Source organism: Planococcus citri, chromosome 5 (assembly GCF_950023065.1).
Source record: "Planococcus citri chromosome 5, ihPlaCitr1.1, whole genome shotgun sequence".
In the NCBI taxonomy this organism is placed as follows: domain Eukaryota; kingdom Metazoa; phylum Arthropoda; class Insecta; order Hemiptera; family Pseudococcidae; genus Planococcus; species Planococcus citri.
Window position 1 is genome coordinate 9697974 of NC_088681.1, and position 25669 is coordinate 9723642.

Consider the following 25669-nt stretch of genomic DNA (forward strand, 5'->3'; position numbering starts at 1 on the left):
GTAACTTTAGAATTATTAATTACATTACAGTAAATAAAATGAAATTCTGATTCTGTGTATTTCAGAAAATATTTTGGTAAATTACCTGTAAAATTGGGTAATTACCATAAATTTTCTGTAATTTTTGGTAAATACGGTAATTTCTGGTAATTTTTGGAAATTTACCCCAGTGATGGAAAAGTGAATATGAAACCGAAATGAGTAGAACTGAGGCTGAAATGTAAAAATTTTGCTATCACTGATTTACCCTCTTTTTCGAAGCCTATACTTATTATTCTGTCCAGTCGATCAAATCTCGATATCGTCAGCTGAGCTCATTTGGTTGGTGATGATTTTCAGTTTATGTACTCGAAATCATCTAGTCGATCAAATCTCGATATCGTCAGCTGAGCTCATTTGGTTGGTGATGATTTTCAGTTTATGTACTCGAAATCATCTCTGTGTGAAAAAGAACGGATGACTTGATTGAGTACTTCTCCTCTTTGCTGGTGTTGATGTTTCCTATTTATCGCAGAATAAAAAGGGAAATACCCCTAATACAAAAAGACCACGTGGTGGTAGGAAGGATAATGAATGAATCGCACCACCGCAAGAAAAAGGTGACGACGACCACAACACAACCAAGGAGAGATGAAAAAAAAAACGAAAGGCGAACAAAAAAAAAGGAGACTAACGAGATGAAAGGAAAATGCTGTAAAACTGGCGCGCGTGTGGAATCTGACGATAGTGGCGGTGACTGCTGCCGTTGCTGTCGCCGTCGCCGCTGCCACCGTTGCCATTTGTATTTTGTTTATGAATGAAAGAGTAAAGAAATGCGACCTTGTGTTGTGTATTAGCCGTGAAATGGGGTTAAGCCGGTAACGGATAGGATAAAGTAGAAAAGTTAAAAGGGATCGGCGGTACCGCGCCGCGACCCTGTCTGTTATTCGACTACGATGTTGCTGCTGCCCGGGCTGCGGCAGCTGTTGCCGAAGTCGCTGCTGCTGCTGTATACACTTTGCTGCGTACGGTATATATATGTATGTATCAGCTGAAGCGGTAGCGCCGGCGTTTGTAACAACACTATCGAAGACGTCGGCGGTGAACACACAAAATATACCGCGTGCTATGGTTTACATGAATGAGTGAAAATGCTGTGCTATGCTAACGCAGAATGGAGAGATGAAGCTGTCTCTGTCTCGCTCTCGCTCTCTTGCGCCAAGCGCCGCGCCCGGTATCGCGCCGCATCCTTATAGAAAGAGACGAACGTATCGTAAAAAGAAGAAATACTATCACCTAGTAACGGAATAATAATATCCATAGACGAAACCAGACGAGTGAACGAGAAATGTGTTGGTAAAGGTTGCTGAACAGGGGTGAAGGGGGGTTTGTTTACCTCGATAATTTCATCGCGAATGGTTTTTCATTCGAATTACTCGACATAGGTATACGAAACGAGTACGATGACGAAAACGAACGATTTTGCTGCAGTGTGATGATGGGTTTGTGTATCTTTACGAATTGTTTGGTATGGTGAAACACTAGTTGAATTGTATCGTGTTTGGATGTAGGTATACTTGGTGGGGTCAGTTTAACCCTATAATGGTTCTTAATTGTTGCATAGTTTGAAGTTTGAATGAGTTTTTTTTTTTTTTTGAAGAGATAAGGAGGAGAAGATGAAGCTGTGACAGACTTCATACAAAAATACAGTGATTGCCATTTTATGGATTCAGCTCATCAAATACAATATTTTGTTGATGTTTTTCAAGTACACTGTCAAGTTATAGAATCTCCCTGACGGCCACGATGCCTAAAGTGAACTTCCCAAAGACGTTTTACAGTCAGTTACACCCCCCACCCCTTATGATTTATGTTCAATGTTGAAGTATTCGCACATTTACAATTAGATGTACTGTCTTGTCTGAATGGAATCGTCCTATCATTCGGGGCTAATCGGTATTTTTCGTTTTTTTCTCTTAATTCAACAGCAGCAACAGAACGCATCCGTACGCTGCAACACGCCCGGACCCGGGGGACCAGGTCCGGGAGGCGGCGGTGGCGGCCCGTACCCGTCTCAACCTCCACCAGGCGCTTCGGGGCCGCCACCGGCCGGCAGTTACCCGTCACACCCGCCGGCACCATCGTCACCGTCGTCTCATCAAGGCCCACCATCGGGACCGCCGGGACCACCGGTGGTCGGTGGTGGTCCTCCGCCGCCCGGCCCGCAACCGCCTCCAGGAAGCTCTCAGCAACCTGGAGGACCACCGGGACCGCCTCCTCCGCAACAGTATCAACCGTATCCGGGTCAACGGTATCCGGTGCCGCCGGGTGGTCCGCCTCAGCAAGCGCCGCCGGTTCGGGTGCCCGCGTATCCGGCTCCGCATCATCAGGTGAGTGCCTTTGCCCGATGCCTCGACCAAAGGCTGGGTCTTCGGTACTGCACGCTCAATGCTATGCTGTTGCCATAATGAATGATGCGTAGATCTTACTAGCTAGATACTTCTCTTTTTCTTCTGCTGAGTTCACTTTTCTATATTCAGCTTTACTTGGCTTGGTGTGGTATTTTTTTTTTTGATTTTTTGTTCTTGTTGTTCTTCTTCTTTTGTAATGTTTTCTTTTTTCTGAATAAGTATTTCTTGTTGCATGGCGATTTGTTTAGAGCTTGATTTATTATACAAACTATAAGTACAGTACACTTTAGTTTATAGAAATGATACGAAGTTTTGTGTGAATCTAGAAAAGGAACGAGAAAGCTAGTCATATTTGGACCATGAATTTTTGTGAGAATCATCTCGATTCTAAGTCTAACCCAAACACTTGAAATCATTTTCTTACTAATTTGGGTCGAGATTTATTTCCTCTACCTGTGGAAGGGAAAGGGGTAAGAGGAGGGGGTTCAATAAACCAAATCTGACCCTTGTGCATTCTTGAAAATGTCAGAAAAATTCAAAATTTCCTCTCCAAAATCAGTGAATTTTCCTGAAATTGAATATTTTATGAAAAATTATAGATTTTACTCCATATTTTGCAAACGGAAGTTTGAATTTTGCCAGTATTGTCAAAAAATCATACTTTTGGCCTAAATTGCTAAGTTTAGAAGCCCAATGTTTCTCAAAATTGTGAAAAAATTCTCCTTTTTTGGGACAACTTTTCAGGACAGAAGTTCCATGAATTTTTTTGCCAAAAAGGTCTTATTTTCTGCTTTAAATCCACAAAAAAAGGTTCTGATTGATGTTTATGTGAAAAAAACTTGTTTTTCGGTAAAATTGCACAAAAGGTTCTTTTTTTGGCGCCAAAATTGTCAAGCCCCTTTTTCCTGTCCAAAATGTCCTGTTTTCTGTCTAGACTTCCATTAAAAATCTCGTCTTCTGTCGATATAGGTAAAAAAAGATCCGTTTTCTGACCAAAATAGAGGGCAAAAAAAGGTTACTTTTTGCAAAATTCGTCGATGAGTCCTAAATGTTCTAATTCTGATAACAATGTCAAAAAGGTTCAGTTTTTTTAAACAAAATTTTCAAAAAAGTCCTGCTTCATGCCAAAATTGTCCGAAAGTTCTGTTTTTTTTTTCTGAAATGCCATGAAAAATCCTGTTTTGGACTGTCTTTCAAAAGTACAATTTTTTGCTCATGATTGAAAAATCTTGTTTTTAGCCAAAATTTCCAAAATTGTCAAAAGTTCCAATTTTTGTCAAAATTGACGAAAAGTTCCATTTCTTGCCCAAAAGTTTGTTCCAATAACTGTTGGTCAAAATTGTCAGAAAAATTCTGTTTTTTGCTCATGTTTGAAAAATCCTGTTTTTAGCCAAAATTTCTAAAAAAAAGTCCTTATTTTTTACCAAAATTGTCAAAGGTCCCAATTTTTGTCAAAATTGACTAAAAGTTCCATTTTTTTGCCCAAAATTTTGTTCCAATAACTGTCGGTCAAAATTGTCAGAAAAATTCTGTTTATTTTGCTAATGTTTAAAAAATTCTGTTTTTAGCCAAAATTTCCAAAAAATTTTTATTTTTACCAAAATTGTCGAAAATCCCTATTTTTACCAAAATTGACAAAAAGATCCATTTTTTGCCAAAATTTTGTTCTAATAACTGTTGGTTAAAATTGTCAGAAAAATTCTGTTTTTTTGCTAATGTTTGAAAAATCCTGTTTTCAGCCAAAATTTTCAAAGAAGTCCCTATTTTTACCGAAAAAGCCCCAATTTTTGATTTTTTGCTCATGTTTGAATAATCCTGTTTTCAGCCAAAATTTTCATAAAAGTCCCTTTTTTACCAAAATTGTGAAAAGTCCCAATTTTTGTTTTTTTTGCTCATGCATAGGCATAAAATCCTTTTTTAGCCAAAATTTTCAAAAAAGTCCTTATTTCTATCAAATTTGTCAAAATTGACTAAAAGTTCCATTTTTTGCCCAAAATTTTGTTCCAATAACTGTCGGTCAAAATTGTCAGAAAAATTTTGTTTTTTTGCTCATGTTTGAAAAATTCTGTTTTTAGCCAAAATTTCCAAAAAAAAGTCCTTATTTTTACCAAAATTGTCAAAAGTCCCTATTTTTACCAAAATTGACGAAAAGTTCCATGTTTTGCCAAAATTTCGTTCTATGTTGGTCAAAATTGTCAGAAAAATTCTGTTTTTTTCCCTCAAAATTGTCAGAATGATTCGTGTTGTGCCAGAATTGAGGCCTATAGAATCAAATGCCTACTTCTCCACCTTTTTTCGAAAATGAGTTAAGCATGGTTTGGTATACTACAACATGTCCCGCATCTGATGAAAATGTCAAAATTTGAATTTCGGTCAAGGAAGTATGGTAAAACAGCGTGTAAAGTTAGGGGTTAGAATCAAAACTCTACTTTTTTAATGGAGAAGTCGAGTTTTCAAACGAACCTGGCGGATTTCGAATGAAGGACTAGTGTTATGCCTTGAAATTAGGCTTGAAATTGAATAAATTCATCAAGTGAGGACCCTTCCCCCAAAAAACACCTTTCATTTTTATTAACAAAAATTAATTTTTTTTACTTTGAAAAAAAAGGAAAATAATTTCAATTTCCAAATGAATGGTCAAAAATGCAATATTATTTTAATTTCTCAAACTTTCCAAGCTTTCTTCAACTTTTAGCACCATATTACTAGAAAAATTTTTGATTAAGTGCCCTAAAACTATGTAAAAAGTGTACGGTTGGAGACAAAACTTAACTTCTCCTAACTTCAAACTGCCCAGGAACTCTTACGGCAACGCGTAGGGTAAAACAAACATGTGGGTCACTATCGTCTTGTTGGTACAAAAATATTAGACATATTACCTCGATATTTTATGTTACGATAAATGCTAGGGAGGTTTTTTGCGTTTTTCTCAAAAAGTTCGAAAATGGAGAAGTAGAGATTTGATTCTAGTGGCCTCAATTGTCCTGTTTTCTTCCTGGAATTCCATAAAAAATACTATTTTCTGTCTCTGAAGTCCAGTTTATCTACAATGTGCAATTAGAAGGCCTGTTTTCGACAAAATTTTCAAAAAAATCTCTAATTTGTTGCCAAAGTTGTCAAAAAGTTTCATTTTCTGTAAAAAATTACAAAAATTATTTAATACCTAGATATTTTCCAATACTGTCAAAAAGTCTTCATTTTGCCAAAATTTTCAGTACCTAAGATTCTATTTTTTTCTGCAAATTGCCAAAAAATTCTGTTTTGTGGCAAAGTTGTGAGAAAAGTCTGTTGTCTTCCCGAAATGCTATGAGAAGTCGTGTTCTCTGTCTGGACTGCCTTTCAAAGTCTAGTTTTCTTCTAATTTGAAAAAACCCACTTTTCGTAAAAATTTCTGTAAAAGTCCTATTTTTTGATGAAATTGTCGAAGAGGTCCAATTTTCCAAAGTTTCCAGAAAGGTTCTGTTTTTTTTTTTTTTTTTTTTTTTTTTTGCCGAAATAATCAAAAAGTTCCAGTTTTTTCAATATCAAAATTGTCAAAAAAAACGGAGTTTTTGCCAAAAAAAGTCCTACTTTGTTTCCAACATTTTCAACTATTCTTTTTTATATTTTTATTTCCTCAATGAACCTTTGCAATTTTCGATTCACTTACTTTTTTCTGCAGTCTCTGTGAAAATGGATACATTCTGACCTCAAGCAATTCTGACTTGAACAAATTTAAGGCCTCCTCTTCACCAAATCGACCCCCTCTCGCTCTCCAATCTGCACTTTGAGAAAAATAATTGGTCTGCAAAGCCACCAAAAATTCAGTTGTCCCGATGAAAGCTCCCAATAAAGAAGTAAACTGTCGTGTTGAAATGTGTGTATTCAAAGTACGATGATCTTCCCACGTGTGAAATTAAATGAGAAAAATAAAAGGAAACATCATCACGAGAAGCCAGATTCAAATACTTATTATACGATAGAATAGGTCGTAGGGCATTTAAAAACAAAACACAACGACGACGATGGGTCATTATGTACTTGGCGTAGCTGTTGTGTATGTGTAGCCTATTCATTCCATACCTTTCTCGTGCCATTAAATCGGACGAACTTGACCTATATTTCTTTCAACAACTTTTTTTCTTCACTTCATCGCAATCTTATTCTTCTTCTTCGTCGTCGTCGTCTTGCTCGTCTTCCTCATCCTCATCCATGTTCGAATGTTGAACCATGTATTATTGGTCTCGGCGCAAACGATGCACATTCTTTTATATGTGTAAACGTAAATGTAGGTACAATGCGGCACATATGTTTAGTGCACGTGTGTGTGTGCGTGAGTATGAGTAATATACCCGTTTCTTTTTTTCCTGCATCTGTCTCTTTCTAGTCGCACGTTGTTTTTCACTTGTGCACAGAGTTCGACGGCGGCTCATTGCCCCGTTATTGGTCGCATATTTTTATTTAACGTCTGGCGAGATCGTCTGTCTGTGTGTCTGAGCAGGTAGTTTTTTATTTCTTTCTTTATAGTTTATGTGTGTGCAAGTGAATAATATGTAAGTATAGCTTTATAGTAGAGAGTACGTACTGACTGGTATGGTATTGGAAATTGGAATCGTATCCTGTCGACACGATTGAGTGGCAGATTCATTATTATGGGGATGACTGGTGTCATGTACACGTGGTTTTGTCCGAATGTTATCGAATATCGATTCCAGATGCGCCGGCTTGCCTACTTGGTCCGTCCCTCGGAGCGCTTGAATTATGGTTTGGTCAGGGCGTGTGCGTAGAATGGACGATATAATACGCGATATTTGGAAGTTTATCGGTTTGTTTTGTGTATAGATTGGTGTTGGTGTGTGCTTTTTGAAGACTGTAGTGTGTGAGTGGTGATAGAATAAGGAAGAAGTGCGTTCGTTTGAATTGAAGGTGTACCTATCGATTCGATGGGTGTTTTTTCAGTGTTGGCGATGTTCACGAGCGAGAAAAAAGCGTATTTTTTAGATTCGAGGTTGTTTGTTCTTGTTCTGTATTATTCATTCGCGAACGTTACGTTTTCAACGCATATTTGATCACCGTTATTTTTCTGGTCACTGTTTCCAGTTCAATAATCATTTTCAATTCTTTCGAACTGAAAGAGTCACTTGTAAATGAACGTGTGATTGAACGAATCGTTCGCGAACGACTTTGAAAATCTGCATCACAATCTGATTTTGTTGGTTTGTTACAGAAATGATCGAAATGGATTGTTTTCAGCCACTCAGTCAGTTCGTTCGTGAACGATCGTTTTCAAACGAGTCGTTCGCGAACGATTTATAAACATTCCTGCACTTATTCTGAAATTCTGCTTGTTAAAACCAAGATTTTGTTGAAAACCAATAACTATTGAATTAGTCGAGTTTGAACAGTTCGTTCGTTCGTTCGTTTGTGAACGATTATTGCGGTTATTCCAATTGCAAATGAGGAGTTATTGAGTGAGTCGTTCGTGAACGATCTGGAAAACCTAAGTATAAATTCATTAATCGTCTGATTTCTTCTTTTGAAGAACGTGTTGAATCTGAGGCAATGAAATGAATCGTTCCCGATTGACTCCTTCATGAACGGTAGTCTCTTTTACGAGTCTTTCACGAACATGTAAAAAAAATTGCATGAACAAAATTTTTTTTTTGAATCTGATTTTAATTTCATTTCAAACTATTCAAGTCATTTCATGTGAACAATTCGTTCGTTCGTGAACGAATAATATTGTTGAATCGTATGCGTTCAAACGGTTACGATGAACGAATCATTTCTGAACGACTTGTCCATTCAGAAGCAAGATTCATTTGATGATGTTTTACATAGATGGTTGAAATTCTTTAAAATTATTCTCATTCAGTTGGTTATGAACGACTATTTTTTCAGCGAATCGTTCGCGAACGATGTGAAAAATCTTGTATCAACATAATTTTTTCTTCGGTTGAGTTTTTATTTCGTTTTAAACCAGCTTTGAAATCATCATATCTGAATGATTCGTTCGCTCGCGAACGATGAATCACAAAATCACACGCTGCCGAGTCATGCTATTGAACGAATCGTTCGCGAACGACTTGGTGATTCAAGGGCAGCATTCATTTCACAATGTTTTGCATAGATGATCAAAATTCGGTGGTAATTGATGTTGATCATTCTCATTCAGTTCGTTCGTGAACGGTTATTTTGAGAACGAATCAATCGCGAACGACGCGAAAAAATTGTTTTATCAAAAATTCCATTTTTTTTTCTTTTCTAACCTGAATTTCATTATTCCGAATCATTGAAATCATCATGAGCTCTTTTGAATTTGAACGATTCTTTTCGTTCGCGAACGATAAATTGTATCACATACTCGATATGTCGATTCATGTTGAATAACGAATCGTTTATGAGTACCCTGTAGTCTCAAGAGTGAAATTCATTTGATGATGCATGGCGTTTTAAAGAAATGGTTGGAATTTCATGTGGTGACTGAATTGAATTGTTCCCATTCGATTCGTTTGTGAACGAATAGTTTTCAAACGAGTCGTTCGCGAACGATTCAAAGAAATTCCTATTGAAGATTTTTTTCCAGTTAAAATTTCATCTTTTAGAATCAAAATATTCAAGTTCAAGTTGGAAGGATTCGTTTGTTCGCGAACGATCAATGAGAGAACTGAAATCTTGAGATGACCGAAATGAATCGGTCTTGAACGAGTCGTTCGTGAGATTTGGAAAATTTCATTCAAAAAATTCTGATTTTTCTTGATAAGTAGGTATTTATGATCCAATCCCAAGGTCTGATTTTTATTTTGAGTTGTTCGTTTATTTATTCATTCGTTCGTTCGTGAACGTTAATTTTCAAGTGAGTCGTTCGCGAACGATTCAGAAAAATTCCAATTGAAATTTTTTTTTCCAGTCAAAATTTTATTCGTTAGAATCAAAATACTAAAGTTCAAGTTCGAAGGATTCGTTTGTTCGTGAACGATCTTGAGGTGACCGAAATGAATCGGTCTTGAACGAGTCGTTCGCGAACGATTCGTTCGTGAGGATTTGAAAAATTTCATTCACAAAATTTCAGTTTTTCTCATTATATGTAGTATGAGTATGATTCAATTCCAAGGTTTGATTTTTGGTTTTGAGTTGTTCGTTCGTTCGTTCGTGAACGAATAATTTTCAAACGAGTCGTTTGCGAACGATTCAAAAAAAATTCCAATTGAAGATTTTTTTTAGTCAGAATTTCATCATTCAGATTCAGAATCAAAATAAGTATGTATTCCAGTTCGAAGGATTCGTTTGTTCGCGAACGATTAATGAGTGTTATTGAACGAATCATTTGTATGTACCTAGTGAACGATCTCTGGAAAACTGAAATCGAAATTCATGTGACGAATTCATTCAGGAATGATTGAAATCTTGAGATGACCGAAATGAATCGGTCTTGAACGATTCGTTCGTGAGGATTTGAAAAATTTCATTCACAAAATTCTAATTTTTCTCAACAAATGATTCAATCTCACGGTTTGATTTTTGTTGAGTTGTTCGTTCATTCATTCGTTCGTTCGTGAACGATCCATTGAATCGAATCATTGTACAAATTGAGCTTTTAGCATTGTGAGTTGCCTACAATTCAATTCAAAACGACGTCAAGTGCAGCTCATTCGTAGCTTCGTTCTCGAATGATTCAGACGCGAAGTATGTAATTGAATCATCTACGAACGACCTTGTCAATTTGATTCACGTCATCGTGGGTCACGAACGATTCGAAACCTTCATTTACTTTTAATGATGATATTTTTCCAACTACTGAAACGAATCGTTCGCGAACTCTCGTTCTATCGAATGATGATGAAATTATCAATCGGGCAATTTCGTTCATTTATTTGGTTTTTTACGAACACAGGACGTTACTTGGTCAATATTTTGAAATTCCAACACACGTGATTCGTTCCAAAAGTCGACAAGTCACCGAGTGCACACGTTGTTAGGTAAATTCGATTCTTTTTTCGAGAAAATACTACATTAGCTTTGTCTGTAGAGGTGAAATACGTCTTATTACCGCGAAACCGACTATACTGAGAAGTAAGGCTGCGAGTAAATAAGTATACGATTATGTGTACGTATTTTATTATCGTTGTATTGCGTACGCGAACAACGCCGTTCGTCGCGGTTGAAAGGGTTAAGGTGGCGGCGGGGGCGAAGAGGGGTCGGTAGTTTCCACGCGTTATTCGTCTCGCTTATCAAACGATTAAGAAATTGCGCGTTCTCGGTTGGTGTACGTATACTTATGTGGTAAGCAAGCAGTTCTCGTGTATGTAGCATTACTCCACTACTTGGTGGGCTGTGTGAGTGTTGTGTGTTTAGGTATATAGGAAACGGCGCGGCGGCGTCGCGTCGGTCGCTATACTTGTACTCGTGTAACAGAAAAATAAAGACATTAATGCGCGTTGAAAATTACGCTTTTAAGCGTCATTTTAGCGGTCGATTGGGCTTATTTGGTGTGCCATGCCTGTGCGTAGACGTTGGCGATGTGTGTGCAGCTATAAGAAGGTATAAAATAAGGTACCTACTTAGAGACTTACCTGGTACTTCAAGTACACGAGCGTGCTTATCTCGCGATTATTACCGAGTTATTTTCGTAATCGGTCGAAGGGGAGGTAATGCCGACGATGCTAGGTTGAAAAAAAAGTACATTTCTGATCGTATATAGAAATAGGACGATTCGAATGATTGCGGTGACAGGCGATGGAAAATCGGTTGAAAATTGGTAGCGTTGTGGGCTGTTATTGGTCGACAGCGATAATAACACATTATGTATTGGTGGTTGTAATTATTTATTATAGAATTTCGCGATGCATCGTGGTATGCAGTATGCACAATGCGTGAACATTGGCGTAATCGAGAGAGTATGCTCGTAAGACTTGTCGTGAATGACGTTTTAATATCACGTATTATCGAACAATAACGGGAGCATGGTAGATAGAGTGATGATGATGAATAGGTCATAATCATCGTAATCGTGTTCCCATTTTTCAGGAAAGATGTTTTTACTCGCAGTTAGATAGCAAGAGTGAGAGAGAAAGACGAGGAGGTCGAACTGCCAAGTACAATATGATAATGTGTCTGTGTATAGGTTCATTTGTAACCGAGTTTTAATCGCACATGTACGAAATTGTACACATTGCCTCGGTTTGTACATTGTCTATACACAAAATAAACGACACAAATCAAGAGTTGGTTGTAAGAACACGGCTGGCTTAGACTGTTCGAGTGGTACTAGGTAATCAGATTTGATAAATAACGAGCACAGACGACCCGACGATAATGTGTGGTGTAGGCCTTTTTCCCTCCCTATCTCGCCCATCTATCGTCTCTCTGTCTAAACTGTATTATGTATATCTTCGTGCCATGCTGTTTATCCCGCTATAATATAGTAATACGTTTGTACGAGTATGCATATGTGTGTGTGTATAAAATGTTTATTATGGTGTTTGTGTCAGAAAAGGAGAGAGGACGACCTTCCGCAATTATAAGATCAATGACCCTCTCACCTCGCGTACCTCGATTAGTCTGGCTTTTCGTTTGTGTAATTTATTTTACGCACGCATTCCACAATCCAAACACATTGAGACGGATAAACACTTTCTCCCGTTCATTCATTCTTTTTTTTTCCTTTTATTCTTCACTTCTCTCTATCGATGCCGCCGCCGCAGCAGCAGCAGTTACCACCGTGTGTACGTCCCTTTTCTTCTTTTTGGATTCATTCAATCATCCTTATATATTAAAAGATGTTTGAAGAAAAACCTTGATAGAGTCCGCCAGCCTCTTCTACTAAACCGATTTCAACGAATTTTTTTTTAAAACGTTTCTTTTGACGTGTAGATATGTCATCAATAAAGAAAAATCGAAAATTTTGAAATTAACGGCCGAAAAAATTGAAAAAACACGTTTTCTATTGTGTTTAAACAATAGAATTTTGAATAGAAACCTTGATAGAGTTTGCCAGCCTCTTCTACTGAACCAATTTCAACGAACTTTTTTTTAAAACGTTCCTTTTGACGTGTAAGTATGTCATCAAGAAAAAAAAATCGGAAATTTTCAAATTAAGGGCCGAAAAAATTGAAAAAACACGTTTTCTATTGTGTAAAAATGCGCGTTTTACGACGAACCAGCAACAATACACTCAGAACGTTGCTATGTGGGCGTGGCTACAGCATAGTGGTGTTGAAGAGGGAATGTTGTTGTGTTGCGAGTTACAAACTAGCATTTTCTCCGGTACTGGAATTGGAATTCAATGCAGTAGTATTTTTTAAAAACTGGAATGTGGGGCCTGTTGAAATAAAAAGAAGAGGAGGATCTGCACTTACGATAATTTTTAGGTTAGAATTTTATTTTGTACAGTAGGTACAGATTGAAATTTTAGTGGAACATTTTTTTGTAAACCATTTAGAGTGAAAAGGGGGGAAAGGAATCAGTAGTGTGAACAGGATTGTCTCAAGGAGGGGGCAAAACCAGATTTTTTGGCGTGAAAAAGCGAAATTAGAAATCATTTTTTAAAACCTTTATAATGTATGATAATTTTATGGAAATGAAGGCGAAATTATTGCTCAAGTTCAGTGAGAGAGAAAATTTTTTGAAAAAAATGGGTCCAAAAAATGAAAAAACGTTTATTATTGCACGTATTATTTTTAATTTTCACTTGCGGGGGGGGGGGGGTGGGCGGGCAGGGTAATGGTCCAAGTCACGTCCCTCCCTCAGCTACGCCACCATTGGTAGGGTTTCTATACTTGGGATATAGACGTAAGGTTTTTAAGGGGGAAAATGTCGTTAATTCATTTTAGAAATTTATACCTAGAAGTATTGTTCAAACTTGAATTTTTTTCTTGAAAAATTTGATTTTTTAAAAAAAATTGTACTGTACTTTAAAACCAGAGTAGAATTTGCTATTGACACATTTCATTTTCAACTGATTTGCATATAGGAGCAGGGGCATGAGTTGAATTGTCAAAAAAGCGAGCCCCGAAGGGGCGAGAGGCCTGAGCGGAGCGAGGGCCAGGGCGAGCAGCACGAGCGAAGCGAGTGCGCGAGCAGGGGGTGGAGGTCGCGGAGCGACCTAGGGGGCGGAGCCCCCTAGTCGCGTATAATATAGAAAAGTCGCCCTATTGTAATGTGCATGTGTACCGTTCGGTGGCTGGCTTTTTTCATAGACGAATTGTATGGTCGGCTTGCTTTTTTAGAGTCGAATGAAAAGAAGGATTTTTTTTTACTTCGGCGCTACTGAAGATGGAAGCGATTAGAATGGAATTGTGGTGGTTTTTTTTTTTGGACTCCTTTTGTATTGTTGAGAGATGAAAACGATTTCGTTTGAGGTGTTTTTTGTCACGTTGTATAATTTTGGCAACACTGTGTACGAGTTGAATCTTGAATGCCATGGTTGGTGATTTTAGTTTATATTTTGGAGATGAAAAATAATTCGCTGAAGATGGAAAAGGTATTGTGTATGATTGACCATGGATTAAATTGTTCAATTCTCATTTGCGAACGAAAGTAATGAGTAGGAAGTGAATCCTTTGGCGAAGTATTCGAGTAACAACAGAAACAATCGTTTGAAGATTGGAAATTCATTTTTCTATCGATCAAATGATTCGTTTATCACATCATTATCTAATGATTCGTTCACGAACGACTTGATGATTTTGTGTAATTTTACCCTCCGAAGTTGGTTCACTCATTGTCTGCGAAAAATATACATATGTGTTGTGAAGAGACAAATCGTTCACGAACGATAGAATGATTAATTTTGGCGAACTAGATGAAATGAACGAATGAATCACTTAACGAGGAACTTTTGGCGAACAATGAGACGTAAAAATGAGAAATATCCGTTGTGAAGGGAGAATTCGTTCGCGAACGATGAAATGATTCATTTCAAGGAACGACTGAATCTTTTGGAAAACAGAACTTCAATTCGAGGAAAGAGTAAAGTTTTCTGGAGGATGATGTACAAAAAGAATTCGTTCGCAAATGATAGAATGAATCATCTAAGTGAACGACTGAATCCTTTGTCAAGGACGGTACTTGGAGAAGGAAAGATAAGTCGTTGTATTCTCTGGATGCTTCGTAAAAAATATCGTTGTGTTCGGTGAATTCATTCGCGAACGAAAGAAATGATTCATTAAGTGAACCGAATGAACGAATGATTCATTTGAAAATTAATTTGTGTAAAAATAAGACATATTCAAGATATACTCTCTGTAGTTGAAGAATTTGTTTGCGAACAAATAGTCTGAGATGTAGGTGTCTACTGTCTATTTTGAAGGGTCAATTCGTTCGCTAAAGAAAGATTGATTAATTTCAACAAACGAAATGAACGAATGAATCACTTGATGGAGAATTTATGTGAAAATTAGTCGTGTAAGAAATATCCAGTGTGAAGAGGGAATTCGTTTGCGAAATTTCGATTGATAAAATGATTCATCTTAGCGAACGACTGAATTTTTCGACGAGGAACATGATTTATCTCAGCGATGAACGACTAAATCGCTTGGTGAAGAAAATCAAGAAAATATCTGTTGTAAAGACAATTGTTCGTGAACGAAAAAATGATTCATTTCAGCGAACGAATAAATCACTTGGCAAGGAAAAATAATTTTAGTAAAATTATAAAAAAAAATGTTTTTTTGGAAATTGCTGAAAAAAAAATATCTGTTTTGAATGGCGAATTCGTTCGCGAACCAAAGAATGATTCATTTCAGTGAACGAATAAATCATTTGGCTAAAAAAATAATTTGAGTAAAATTTTGAAAAACATGGTTCTTTCGAGATTATTTTGAAAATATCTTGTTATTAAGGGCGAATTCGTTCGCGAACCAAAGAATGATTCATTTTAGTGAACGAATGAATCATTTGGCTAAAAAAATGATTTGAGTAAAATTTTGAAAAAAAATTATTATTTGGAGATCATTTTGAAAATATCTGTTATGAAGGGCGAATTCGTTCGCGAACGAAATAATGATTCATTTCAGCGAACGAGTGAATCACTTTGCAAGGGAAAATAATCTGGGTAAAATTTTGAAAAAAAATGATTCTTTGGAGATCATTTTGAAAATATGTGTTATGAAGGGCGGATTCGTTCGCGAACCAAAGAATGATTCATTTCAGTGAACGAATGAATCATTTGGCTGAAAAATTAATTTGAGTAAAATTTTGAAAAACATGTTTCTTTGGAGATTATTTTGAAAATATCTGTTATGAAGGGCGAATTCGTTCGCGAACGAAATAATGATTCATTTCAGCAAACGAGTGAATCACTTTGCAAGGGAAAATAATCTGGGTAAAATTTTGAAAAAAATGATTCTTTGGAGATCATGTTGAAAATATGTGTTATGAAGGGCGAATTCGTTCGCGAACTAAAGAATGATTCATTTCAGTGAACGAATGAATCATTTGGCTAAAAAATTGATCTGAGTAAAATTTTGAAAAACATGTTTCTTTGGAGATTATTTTGAAAATATCTGTTATGAAGGGCGAATTCGTTCGCGAACTAAATAATGATTCATTTCAGCAAACGAGTGAATCACTTTGCAAAGGAAAATAATCTGGGTAAAATTTTGAAAAAAATGATTCTTTGGAGATCATGTTGAAAATATCTGTTATGAAGGGCGAATTCGTTCGCGAACTAAAGAATGATTCATTTCAGTGAACGAATGAATCATTTGGCTAAAAAATTGATTTGAGTAAAATTTTGAAAAACATGTTTCTTTGGAGATTATTTTGAAAATATCTGTTATGAAGGGCGAATTCGTTCGCGAACTAAAGAATGATTCATTTCAGCGAACGAATGAATCATTTAGCTAGGAGGAATAATTTGAGTAAAATTTTGAAAAAAATAATTCTTTGGAGATCATTTTGAAATTATCTGTTATGAAGGGGGAATTCGTTCGCGAACGAAAGAATGATTCATTTCAGCGAACGACTGAATCACTGTGCAAGGAACAAGAATTTGAACAAAATTTTGAAAAATATGACTCTCACGGCGTTTTGTTGAGAGTTTCTATTGTGAAAGGGTGAATTCGTTCGTGAACGAGAGACCGATTCATTTCGGCGAACGAATGAATCACTTGGCAAGACAGAAAATCTCGGAGTAAGATTATTGCGAGACGTTCTCTGGATGTTACGTAGAAAATATCTGTGGTTTGAGGAAAACTCGTTCACGATCGGAAGAATGATTCTTTTTAAAGAACGAATGAATCGCTTGGCAAGGAATTGGAGTGACAATATAATCCATATTATAATGATGAATTGATGAGAAAAATTTTTCGACATTGGTGAATCTATCCTTCTCGCTGAAATGATTCGGTCACTGCATTATATATCAACCAATGAATCGTTCGTGAACGACTTTATAATTGTGCCACTGACAGTTCGTGATCACCTGATCAATTTCCTCGTTGTCGTGACTTGATTCGGGTCTTCTGAAGAAAATGTTCGTTGTGATGGGAAAATTCGTTCGAGAATTGAAAAATGATTCAGTTTGTGGATCACTCGTTCGTGAACGAATGAATCGTTTTGTGAAGTGCGTGTGGTCTTATCTTTCGTGAGGCGGTTTTTATTCGTGAATGTTTCTCTCTTTCAAATGATTGGTTCAACGTTGAATTTCTATTGATTACTCTTTTTTGAGGGGGGGGGGTGCTTGGAAAAAATGCTCATCCATTTGAAGGTCTTGAAGTAATTCAGAAAAATTGTTGTAAAAGTGTTATAAAATCATTGCTGAATGACTGAAACATTTCAAATGATGTGTTCAAAGTTGTTCTGCTAGAACAACTTTGAACGAATCATTCCTTGATCATTTTTATGCGAATAATTTTGAAAATTATTTTATAAGAACATGTAATAGAATTATTGTTACAGACTAATTAACAAGATGGCTTTTTTAAATGTATAGCTTAGCTTCCGCTTATATTATAATTTCACAAATAATTTAAATTCGAATTTCGTTGACGTTCATTTTTACTAATCAACGTGTATTTTCTTTTCGCTGTGTTCGCAGATGGGATCACATTACGGGCCGATGAGCCAAGGACCAAATATGCAAGCGACTGGTTCGCCTTACGCGCCTCCTAGCGATCAAAGGTTACCGTGGTCTCCGATGCCACCGCAACAGCAACAGCCACCCGGACCACCGCAACAGCCGGGTGCCGGTGGTCCGCCGATGCCACCCGGCCACCAACAACCGCCGGGGCCGCCACCGCCCGGCGGTCAGCCGGGTCTACCGCCTATGCAACAACAACAGCCCCAACCGGGACCACCGGGAGGGCCGCCTTCGCAACAGCAACCGCCACCCGGTGGTCCTCCGCCTCCCGGCCAACAACAGCAACACGGCGGGCCGCCGCCGCCTCATTCGAATTCGCAATCGCCTCAGCATCCCCCCCAGCAACCAGCCCCCTCACATATTCCACCGAATAGTCCGGTGCCTCCGGCGCCGTCGACGCCGACTCCGCACTCGGCTTCGTCGACGCCGCAACAGCATTCGCCCCAGTCGGCGTTAACGTCGCCCCAGTCCGCGCATCCTGAAGCGTCGCCGCAGCAAACGCATCAGCCGCAGCAGTCGCCGCAGCATACGTCTCAGGTGAGAATTTAATCTTTTCTTTTGTAATGTTACTTACTTACAGATTTTCTAATTTTGACTGGTATTATTATTTTTGAATTTCTCGTTGGTTCTTAGTGGATTTTCTCCTGTTTTGATTGATTTTTACATCTTGAATTTTGGTAGTGATTTTTTTCAAAAATAATTTTTCCATAATTTTACTTTGAATTTTGATGATTTTTTCGCCTGAATTTTTGCCAAATTTCGTCACCTTGAATTCTCGTGATTTTTTCATAAAATTTTCCCTCGAGCTTGTGTGATTTTTATTGCTTAAATAGTTGAAATTTCTCCTCAACTTCGGTTCGATGGCTATTTTTGAATTTTGTGAATTTTATTCTTCGCCGATTTGGTGAATTTTCTTTTGAATTTATGTAGATTTTTCCCTATTCTGACGGGTATGATTTTTTTGAATTTTCACGAGTTCTCTTTTTTCAAGTTTTTCGATGATTTTCTTGGAATTTCCATTTCTTTTCTTTTCAAATTTTGGCGAAATTTCTCCAGTTTTGACAGACTTTTTCAACATTGAATTTTTACAATTCTATAGTTTTTTTCTAAATTGTAGTCATTTTTCTGCCTAAATTTTTACTGCATTATTTTTTTATTCCAACAGTTTTTTTTGAGTTTCGTGCTTTAAATAAACAAGTGATTTTTTTGCTCACATTTTTGTGAAATTGTGATTTTTCTTCCTCCAAAAATCATGTTTTCCTTTGAATTTTGATCTTTTTTTTCGAGCAAAAGGATGATGGGAAGCTTCTTCAAGATTTGATGACTTTGTTTTTGTTTTTGTTTTTTTTTTCACCTTTTGTGGTGGATTTTTTTGCATCTTCTTGATATCTGTCATTCGTTGATCCCTCTCTCTCTCTCTTTTCCTCTTCCCTTCCAGTTATGAGGGAAGGTCCTCCGGATTTCCCCTCTCTTTGAACAATTTTTGTTTTCAAGTTGGAATTATTTTTCTCAGTTGAATCCTCTTTGAGTTTTGCTATAGAAATTTTTCGATGATTTTTCTCAAAAATTTTTTGATTTGTTTCCGAATTTATACCCAATTTTAATTCTGTTGAGTTCTCTGTTTTGAATTCTTAATGATTTTCATTCTAATCATTTTGAGTTAAATTTTATTGGTTCGTTTTTCTGCCTAAATTTTTGTTCCAATTTCAGCGAAACCTTTCTTCTTGAATTTTCGAGATTTTTTATAAAATTGTCTCCTAATTTAGCCCCAAATTTTAGTAATTTTTTCTACTTAAATTTTTGTAAAATTCCTCCGTTTACTGATTTTTTCCGAGTTTTTGAGAGTTTTTTTGGACTTTTAGACTTGATGGTTTTATTTAGAATTTTTTTGAGGATTTCTTGATTTTGTTTCCAAGTTTTATTCTTTTGAATGCTCATACTCGGATTTCGTTTTCCAATTTTTCGACGATTTTCCCCGAATTTTCGTGTTTTCTTTCGAGTCTATGTCTAAATTTTTGAGAAGTTTTCGCAATTTCATCGTTGAATTTCGTGAGTTTGTTTTTTTCAATTCTTGCGATGTTTTTTCTCAAACTTTAGTGCTTTTTACCGTAATTTTTTCGGTGGAGTTTTTCTACTTCTATAATCGAATTTTTATTCTGGAATCTTTTAAATTTCGACAAAATTCTGTTTTTTGGTTCATTTTGAATTTCGCTCTTGAGTTTTATTCTTAGGGACTTGTGACTTTGAAAGAGGTTTTCAACATTATTTTTCGATTAATTTTTTTTCTCTCCAGATCTTGATCTTTGCTCTGCTTTCTGTTTTGGTCATTTTCTCTCAATTTCAATCATTTTGTCACCTTTTTTAAATTTTTTTTTGAATCGTGTCAATTTTTGATAATTTTGATGGATGATTCTTTTTTCTTTTTGAAGCAAAATACATTTTTTGGATTCAAATTTTTCTAATGATTTTCACGAATCTGTTTTTTTCCAAATTTGGATTGCAATCTCTCCCCTCTCCCCTCCCCTGTTGATTTTAATAGGTAGTTTCCCGTTCTGAAATAATTCTTCTTATATTTATGAAATTTTTCTTACAAATGATTGTTTATTCTTTCTCAACACTGGAATTATTTTTTTTTTTTCATCAAATCCTCGTTCATGTCAACATTTCTGCTATCTTACAATTGGTGTTTTTGTGTTTGATTTTTTAAAATGATTTCGAATAAATGATTAAATTTCTTTCCTCGCTGTTTGTTTCGGTAGATTTCCCCCTCTTGTTTCAATTTTGGAATTTTTTCAGTAGTTTAACACATTTTTCGATTATGTTTCCGGAATCCAATTATTTTTTTCGTGTTTTCTTTTTGCATTTTGACTTACGAGTAAGTTTACTTTCGAAATGTTGGTAATAATCTTTTTTTTTGGGGGGGGGGGGTGTTTGTAATTACTTGATTATTACCTGTTTTGATCTTTTACTAGTGTTCTTTTTTTTTCAAAAATGTGTTTTTCAAAGCTTCCAAGTTTATCGAGCGACAAAATTTTTTTCGAAATTTTTTAAAACTCATTTCCTAGAAAATGGATGAACTGATTTCGATGAAACTTGAAATCTCACTAGGCTTGCACGATTCCTACAAAGTACGAATACGACCCTCAATTTTTGGTGCATCATTCATGAACGAATTGATCAATTTTTTGAAAGAACCATTCGCCAACGAATCGATCAATTCTTTAATTTATGAATCAATTCGTTCGCGAATGAGTCACTAATAAGAATCAATTCGCTCGCGAATGATTCATAAACAAAAGTCAATTCGTTCGCGAATGATTCACAAAAAATAATTTAATTCGTTCGTGAATGATTCACCAAAAATTGAGTAAATGAATCGATTCGTTCGCGAACGAGTCACTTATACGAATCAATAATTCGTTCGCGAATGAATCTTTAAAAAAGTGGATCAATTCGTTCGTGAATGATTCAGAAAAAATAATTCAATTCGTTCGTAAATGATTCACCAAAAATTGAGTAAATGAATCGATTCGTTCGCGAACGAGTCACTTATACGAATCAATAATTCGTTCGCGAATGAATTTTTAAAAAAAGTGGATCAATTCGTTCGTGAATGATTCAGAAAAAATAATTCAATTCGTTCGTAAATGATTCACCAAAAATTGAGTAAATGAATCGATTCGTTCGCGAACGAGTTACTTATACGAATTGATTCGCCAACGAATGGATCAATTCTTTAATTTATGAATCAATTCGTTCGCGAATGAGTCACTAATAAGAATTAATTCGCTCGCGAATGATTCATAAACAAAAGTCGATTCGTTCGCGAATGATTCACAAAAAATAATTCAATTCGTTCGTCAATGATTCACCAAAAATTGAGTAAATGAATCGATTCGTTCGCGAACGAGTCACTTATACGAATCAATAATTCGTTCGCGAATGAATCTTTAAAAAAAAAGTGGATCAATTCGTTCGTGAATGATCAGAAAAAATAATTCAATTCGTTCGTAAATGATTCACCAAAAATTGAGTAAATGAATCGATTCGTTCGCGAACGAGTCACTTATACGAATTGTTTCGTTCGCGAACGAGTCACTTGAACGAATCGATTTCTTTGCATACGAGTCACTTGAACGAATCGATTTCTTTGCGAACGAGTCACTTATACGAATCAATAATTCGTTCGCGAATGAATCTCTAAACAAAAGTGGATCAATAAAATTCGTTCGCAAAAAATTTTTATTTTACGAAAAGTCGGTCGAGTTTTTTTGGCTATTAAGGTTACTTTTTTTGAGAAAAATTTGCGTACAATACCTGGTAATTAATGTTTTTTTTTCTTCTGTGTTTCAGTCTTTCGGCAGCAGCAGACCAAATTTAACGTCAACCACACCCGAACCAGGGGTAAGTGATTAATTCTACTTTCTATGTGTTTTATGAAATTTAACATACGTTTCGAGCAATTCTCACAAGATGGCCAATCCTCATAAATTGGCAAGTAGGGATGTAAATTACAGAAATATTATTAAATTTTTCAAACAAATAAATAACGATTCTTGAAACTGCAGTAGCGCAAAATAAGTTATGGATGGTACATTAGTTTTTTGATTTTAGAAATATGTAGAAGAGTCTGTATTGCGAAAAGTATGATCGTGTGAGTTGACGCTTGTTTCTCTCTATTTTTTTGAGGTATTCTGCAATGTGGTGTTAGAACACTGTAAAGTGAAAAATAGATGTGACTGTGGATTATGAAAAAGAGTAATATCACGACATAGACGTCGTGTTGGACGTTCTCTCATTCGCTAGTTGACGGCTCGACGCTAATTCGTATCATAGGGACGACGACGACGACGACGAAGGAGCAGTACCATTAGTGAAAAACGATGACGACGATTTCGTAGCGGAGGAGGTAGAAGACAACGACAACGACGACGACTACGCGATGATGATGATGAGAAGTGGCATGCAGAGAGAGAGAACACAGCACACAGAACGACCGAAGCCGAAGCGAACGTCGCCGCGGCGAGATGGCGGTGGTGGGTTGGCAGCCCTCGAGCCTCTCGAGCTGCTTCGCAACTTCGTGAAACTCGTAGTTACGAGCGGCGGCGAAGAGCAACAACAACACGGGCAACTGCTCTGCGTCTCTGTCTTACCGCCACGTTGTCTCTATAACGTTTTCTTTTTCCTTCTTTTTCGAATTTTCTACTATACGGCTTTGCCTTGCACTGCGACTGCGAGCCGAGTACAGAGTGGTATCGTCGCCGCCGCAACTCATCGGAACGCCATCGCCACGCTGCTACTCCGCTCCGTCACTCCGGTCGTTTCGACCACCTTCGTGTGGTTTACAAGAGTTCGGCTTTCTCTTCTGCTGCGTTCTGCGTTATATACGAGTATTATATGGCGCGATTGCGGCGAGGCGAGGCGATATTTCTCCTCGAATGACGTCAGTTTGCTGTGTGTTTGCTTCGAGAGCACCGTAGCGTTTCCATAGATATCTGCAGTGGTGACTGGTGGAATCAGGAATGGTGGTTGGCTGAGGAGCAGTTGAGCCGGAATACTGGTAGAATGATTCGATTTTATCGTCCGTCGATGTCTTGAGTCATCGTTTTAATTGAGAAATTGGCTCATTTTCGTTTCGAATGTTGATGTTGAAAGGGTTTGAAAAGTTTTCACATCGATTTTTTTGGCCTAATACCGGACCCTTGGACGGGTATTGGTTGTTTTGGGTTTCGCGGAACCATTAAGTATAGCTAGGTAGATGAGATAGAGAGAAGATGCAGATCGTGAATCGTGGTTCGTCTTCGTCATTTTGCCCTTGACCAAAGCACTAGAAGCCAGAGGAGACTTACAACATAACCGGATTCGTGCAACCCAACCGACGAATCACTTCAGTTGCGTGGTTGAGTGTGCTTTTATTCAACCGTTTCGTTCGTTCGTTCATACGTATTCGACTCTCTATTGTTGTGTGTTTCGTGTCAGACTTGAAAGAGATACTCAGACCGGAGAAGGGAGAGGAAAAGTGCTTGTAGCTGTTTGAAAAATGAGTGGGTGTGAGTTGTTGACGAGAGTGTCTTGGTCTATCAAGGATACTGTGGGGTGGATCGCGAAAAAATGCTCGGAGGATTTGGACTAAATTGAGGAAAACCCATTTTGAGTTAAGGTTCCCTTGATAAAAAAATTGCTTGGAAGATGCCTCTGTGGGGAAAATATGAATCCTCAAATAGGCGGAATTTTCGAAAAAATAGTAATTTTTTTCGCTCTAGTCCTTACCCAGCCTGTTTTAGGAAGAAATGCTCAGACGACCTTTCAAAAAGTCGCTGGAGGCTCCAAAACGACTTGAAATCCACCAGCGGTCGACTTCGCAGCGTATTGAAATTAGTTTGCAGATCAAATTTCGACTTTCTATCTCCGTTTGATGAAATTTTGAGGAATTTTCAAGTTTCAAAAATCTACTGGAGGCTCCAGTAATTTTCAAAAAATCGCTGGAGGCTCCAAAACGACTTGAAATCCCCCTGCAGTTGACTTCGTAGCGTATTGAAATTAGTTTGCAAAGTAAATTTCGGCTATCCAACTCCATTTGATGGAAATTTCGAGTTCCAAAAATCTGCTGGAGGCTCCAGAACTGCTCAAAACGGTTTGAAACAGTTTCTAATCGATTTGGCATGTCGAGAATGGAGTATATCTCAAATTTCAGTTTTCTTGGTCAATTTGGTAAAATTTTGATTTTTCCCCTCATTTTTGGCCTAAATTTGATTTTCCAAAATTCACCAAAAATTCGAAAAACGCACTTAAGCACTTGAAATTTTTACAGGTGATGAATTTTTCCCTGATCTATCGATCTATCTTTGTACGGTTTGAAAAATTTTGTGCAAGTCCTATGTTGGAACACAAAATCAGCGATTTCGGCTGACCTGTCAATCAAAATGGCCGCCTTTTTGTAAGTAGGGCAATTTTTTTTGAGTATAAGGGCTAGAAATTTTCCTTAGGACTCCCCCTCTAAGAAAAAAGCTGTCCCGGAGGATCGAGGGGGGGGGGGTGGAATAGATCCTTAAGCGGGCTCTCCGACTATACATTTTGCTCAATTTTGAAGACATTTTTTTCGGTTCATGTTAATTTTGAAAGATTTTTAATGCAATCATGTGGCATTTATGGCAAATTTGATTGGTTTCAATATTTTTTTCTTGGGTTTGTATTATATCATTCTAGTAACAACATGTTTTTAGCACTTTCATATACAATTTTTGTCAAATTTTATTACCTAGTATTATCAACTGATTTTTCCTTGACATCCTGATCCTTAATCGCTTGCATTTTTGGATTTCATTGAATTTTCATAATTTGTCCTATGTGAATGTTGATATATGTTTTATTTTATTGACATCGAATAAAATAATAGTCAATTCACAACTATGTTTCGAAATGTTGATAAAATTTTTCAAAGAATTGCTTAGATTATCGAAATGTATCAAAAATTGATTAACGTTCTCAAAAGTGAATGATGACCCCCCCCCCCCCCCCCTCCCCCCAGTTATTGAAAATCACCATAGATTGATGGAAAAAATTTTGCAAAATTGTCTCTAGTTTTGAGAAAATTAAGCAAAGTAATTAAGTACTTATGGTTTATTTTTCATTTTTTGATGAAATTTACAAAAATCAAATTTGGATCGAAATTGAAAAAAAAAATCAAAATTTTCCCAAATCGACTTAGAAAGTTGAAATTTGGGATATCCTCTATTTTCGAACCGTCAAATAGATTGGAAAATATGGTTTCGAACCGTTTTGAGCAGTTTTGGAGAGGCCAGTAAATTTTTGATGCTTTAAATTTCCACAAAATTTTACCAGATGGAATTGGAAATCCAAAATTTACTATCTAAGTATCTTAATTTCAACATAGTTTGTGAAAATTTCAAGCTTCAAAAATCTGTTAAGGGCTCTAGAAGTAATCAAATCGATTCAAAACCGTTTCCAATCGATTTGGCGGATCAAAAATGGAGTATATGTCGAATTTCAGCTTTGTAGGTCAATTTTACTGAATTTTGAATTTTTTCTCATTTTTGGCTCAAGATTTACCAAAAAACGAAAAGTGTACCTCAATCCTCAGCTGCTGAAATTTTGGCTGGTGATATATTTTCGCATGCTCTTTCAATCTAGCTTTGTCCGGTTGAATTTCTAGAGAAGATGAATATTTTATTGAACCCAAGTTTCGAGTAAAAATGAA

At 36.7% G+C, this 25669-nt stretch overlaps 1 protein-coding gene across 8 annotated transcripts in view; it reads left to right on the forward strand.

Annotated features, from left to right (window-relative positions):
• osa (trithorax group protein osa) overlaps positions 1-25669 on the forward strand; it is a 162551-nt gene that overhangs the window by 36535 nt on the left and 100347 nt on the right. For 7 of the 8 annotated variants that reach the window (XM_065366486.1, XM_065366490.1, XM_065366487.1 and 4 more), the window contains exons 2-4: positions 1968-2369; positions 17410-17988; positions 21805-21855. In XM_065366486.1, the coding sequence (XP_065222558.1) occupies positions 1968-2369; positions 17410-17988; positions 21805-21855 (1032 nt within the window). The remainder of the gene's footprint in view (positions 1-1967; positions 2370-17409; positions 17989-21804; positions 21856-25669) is intronic. The other variant, XM_065366494.1, reaches the window with a different exon arrangement.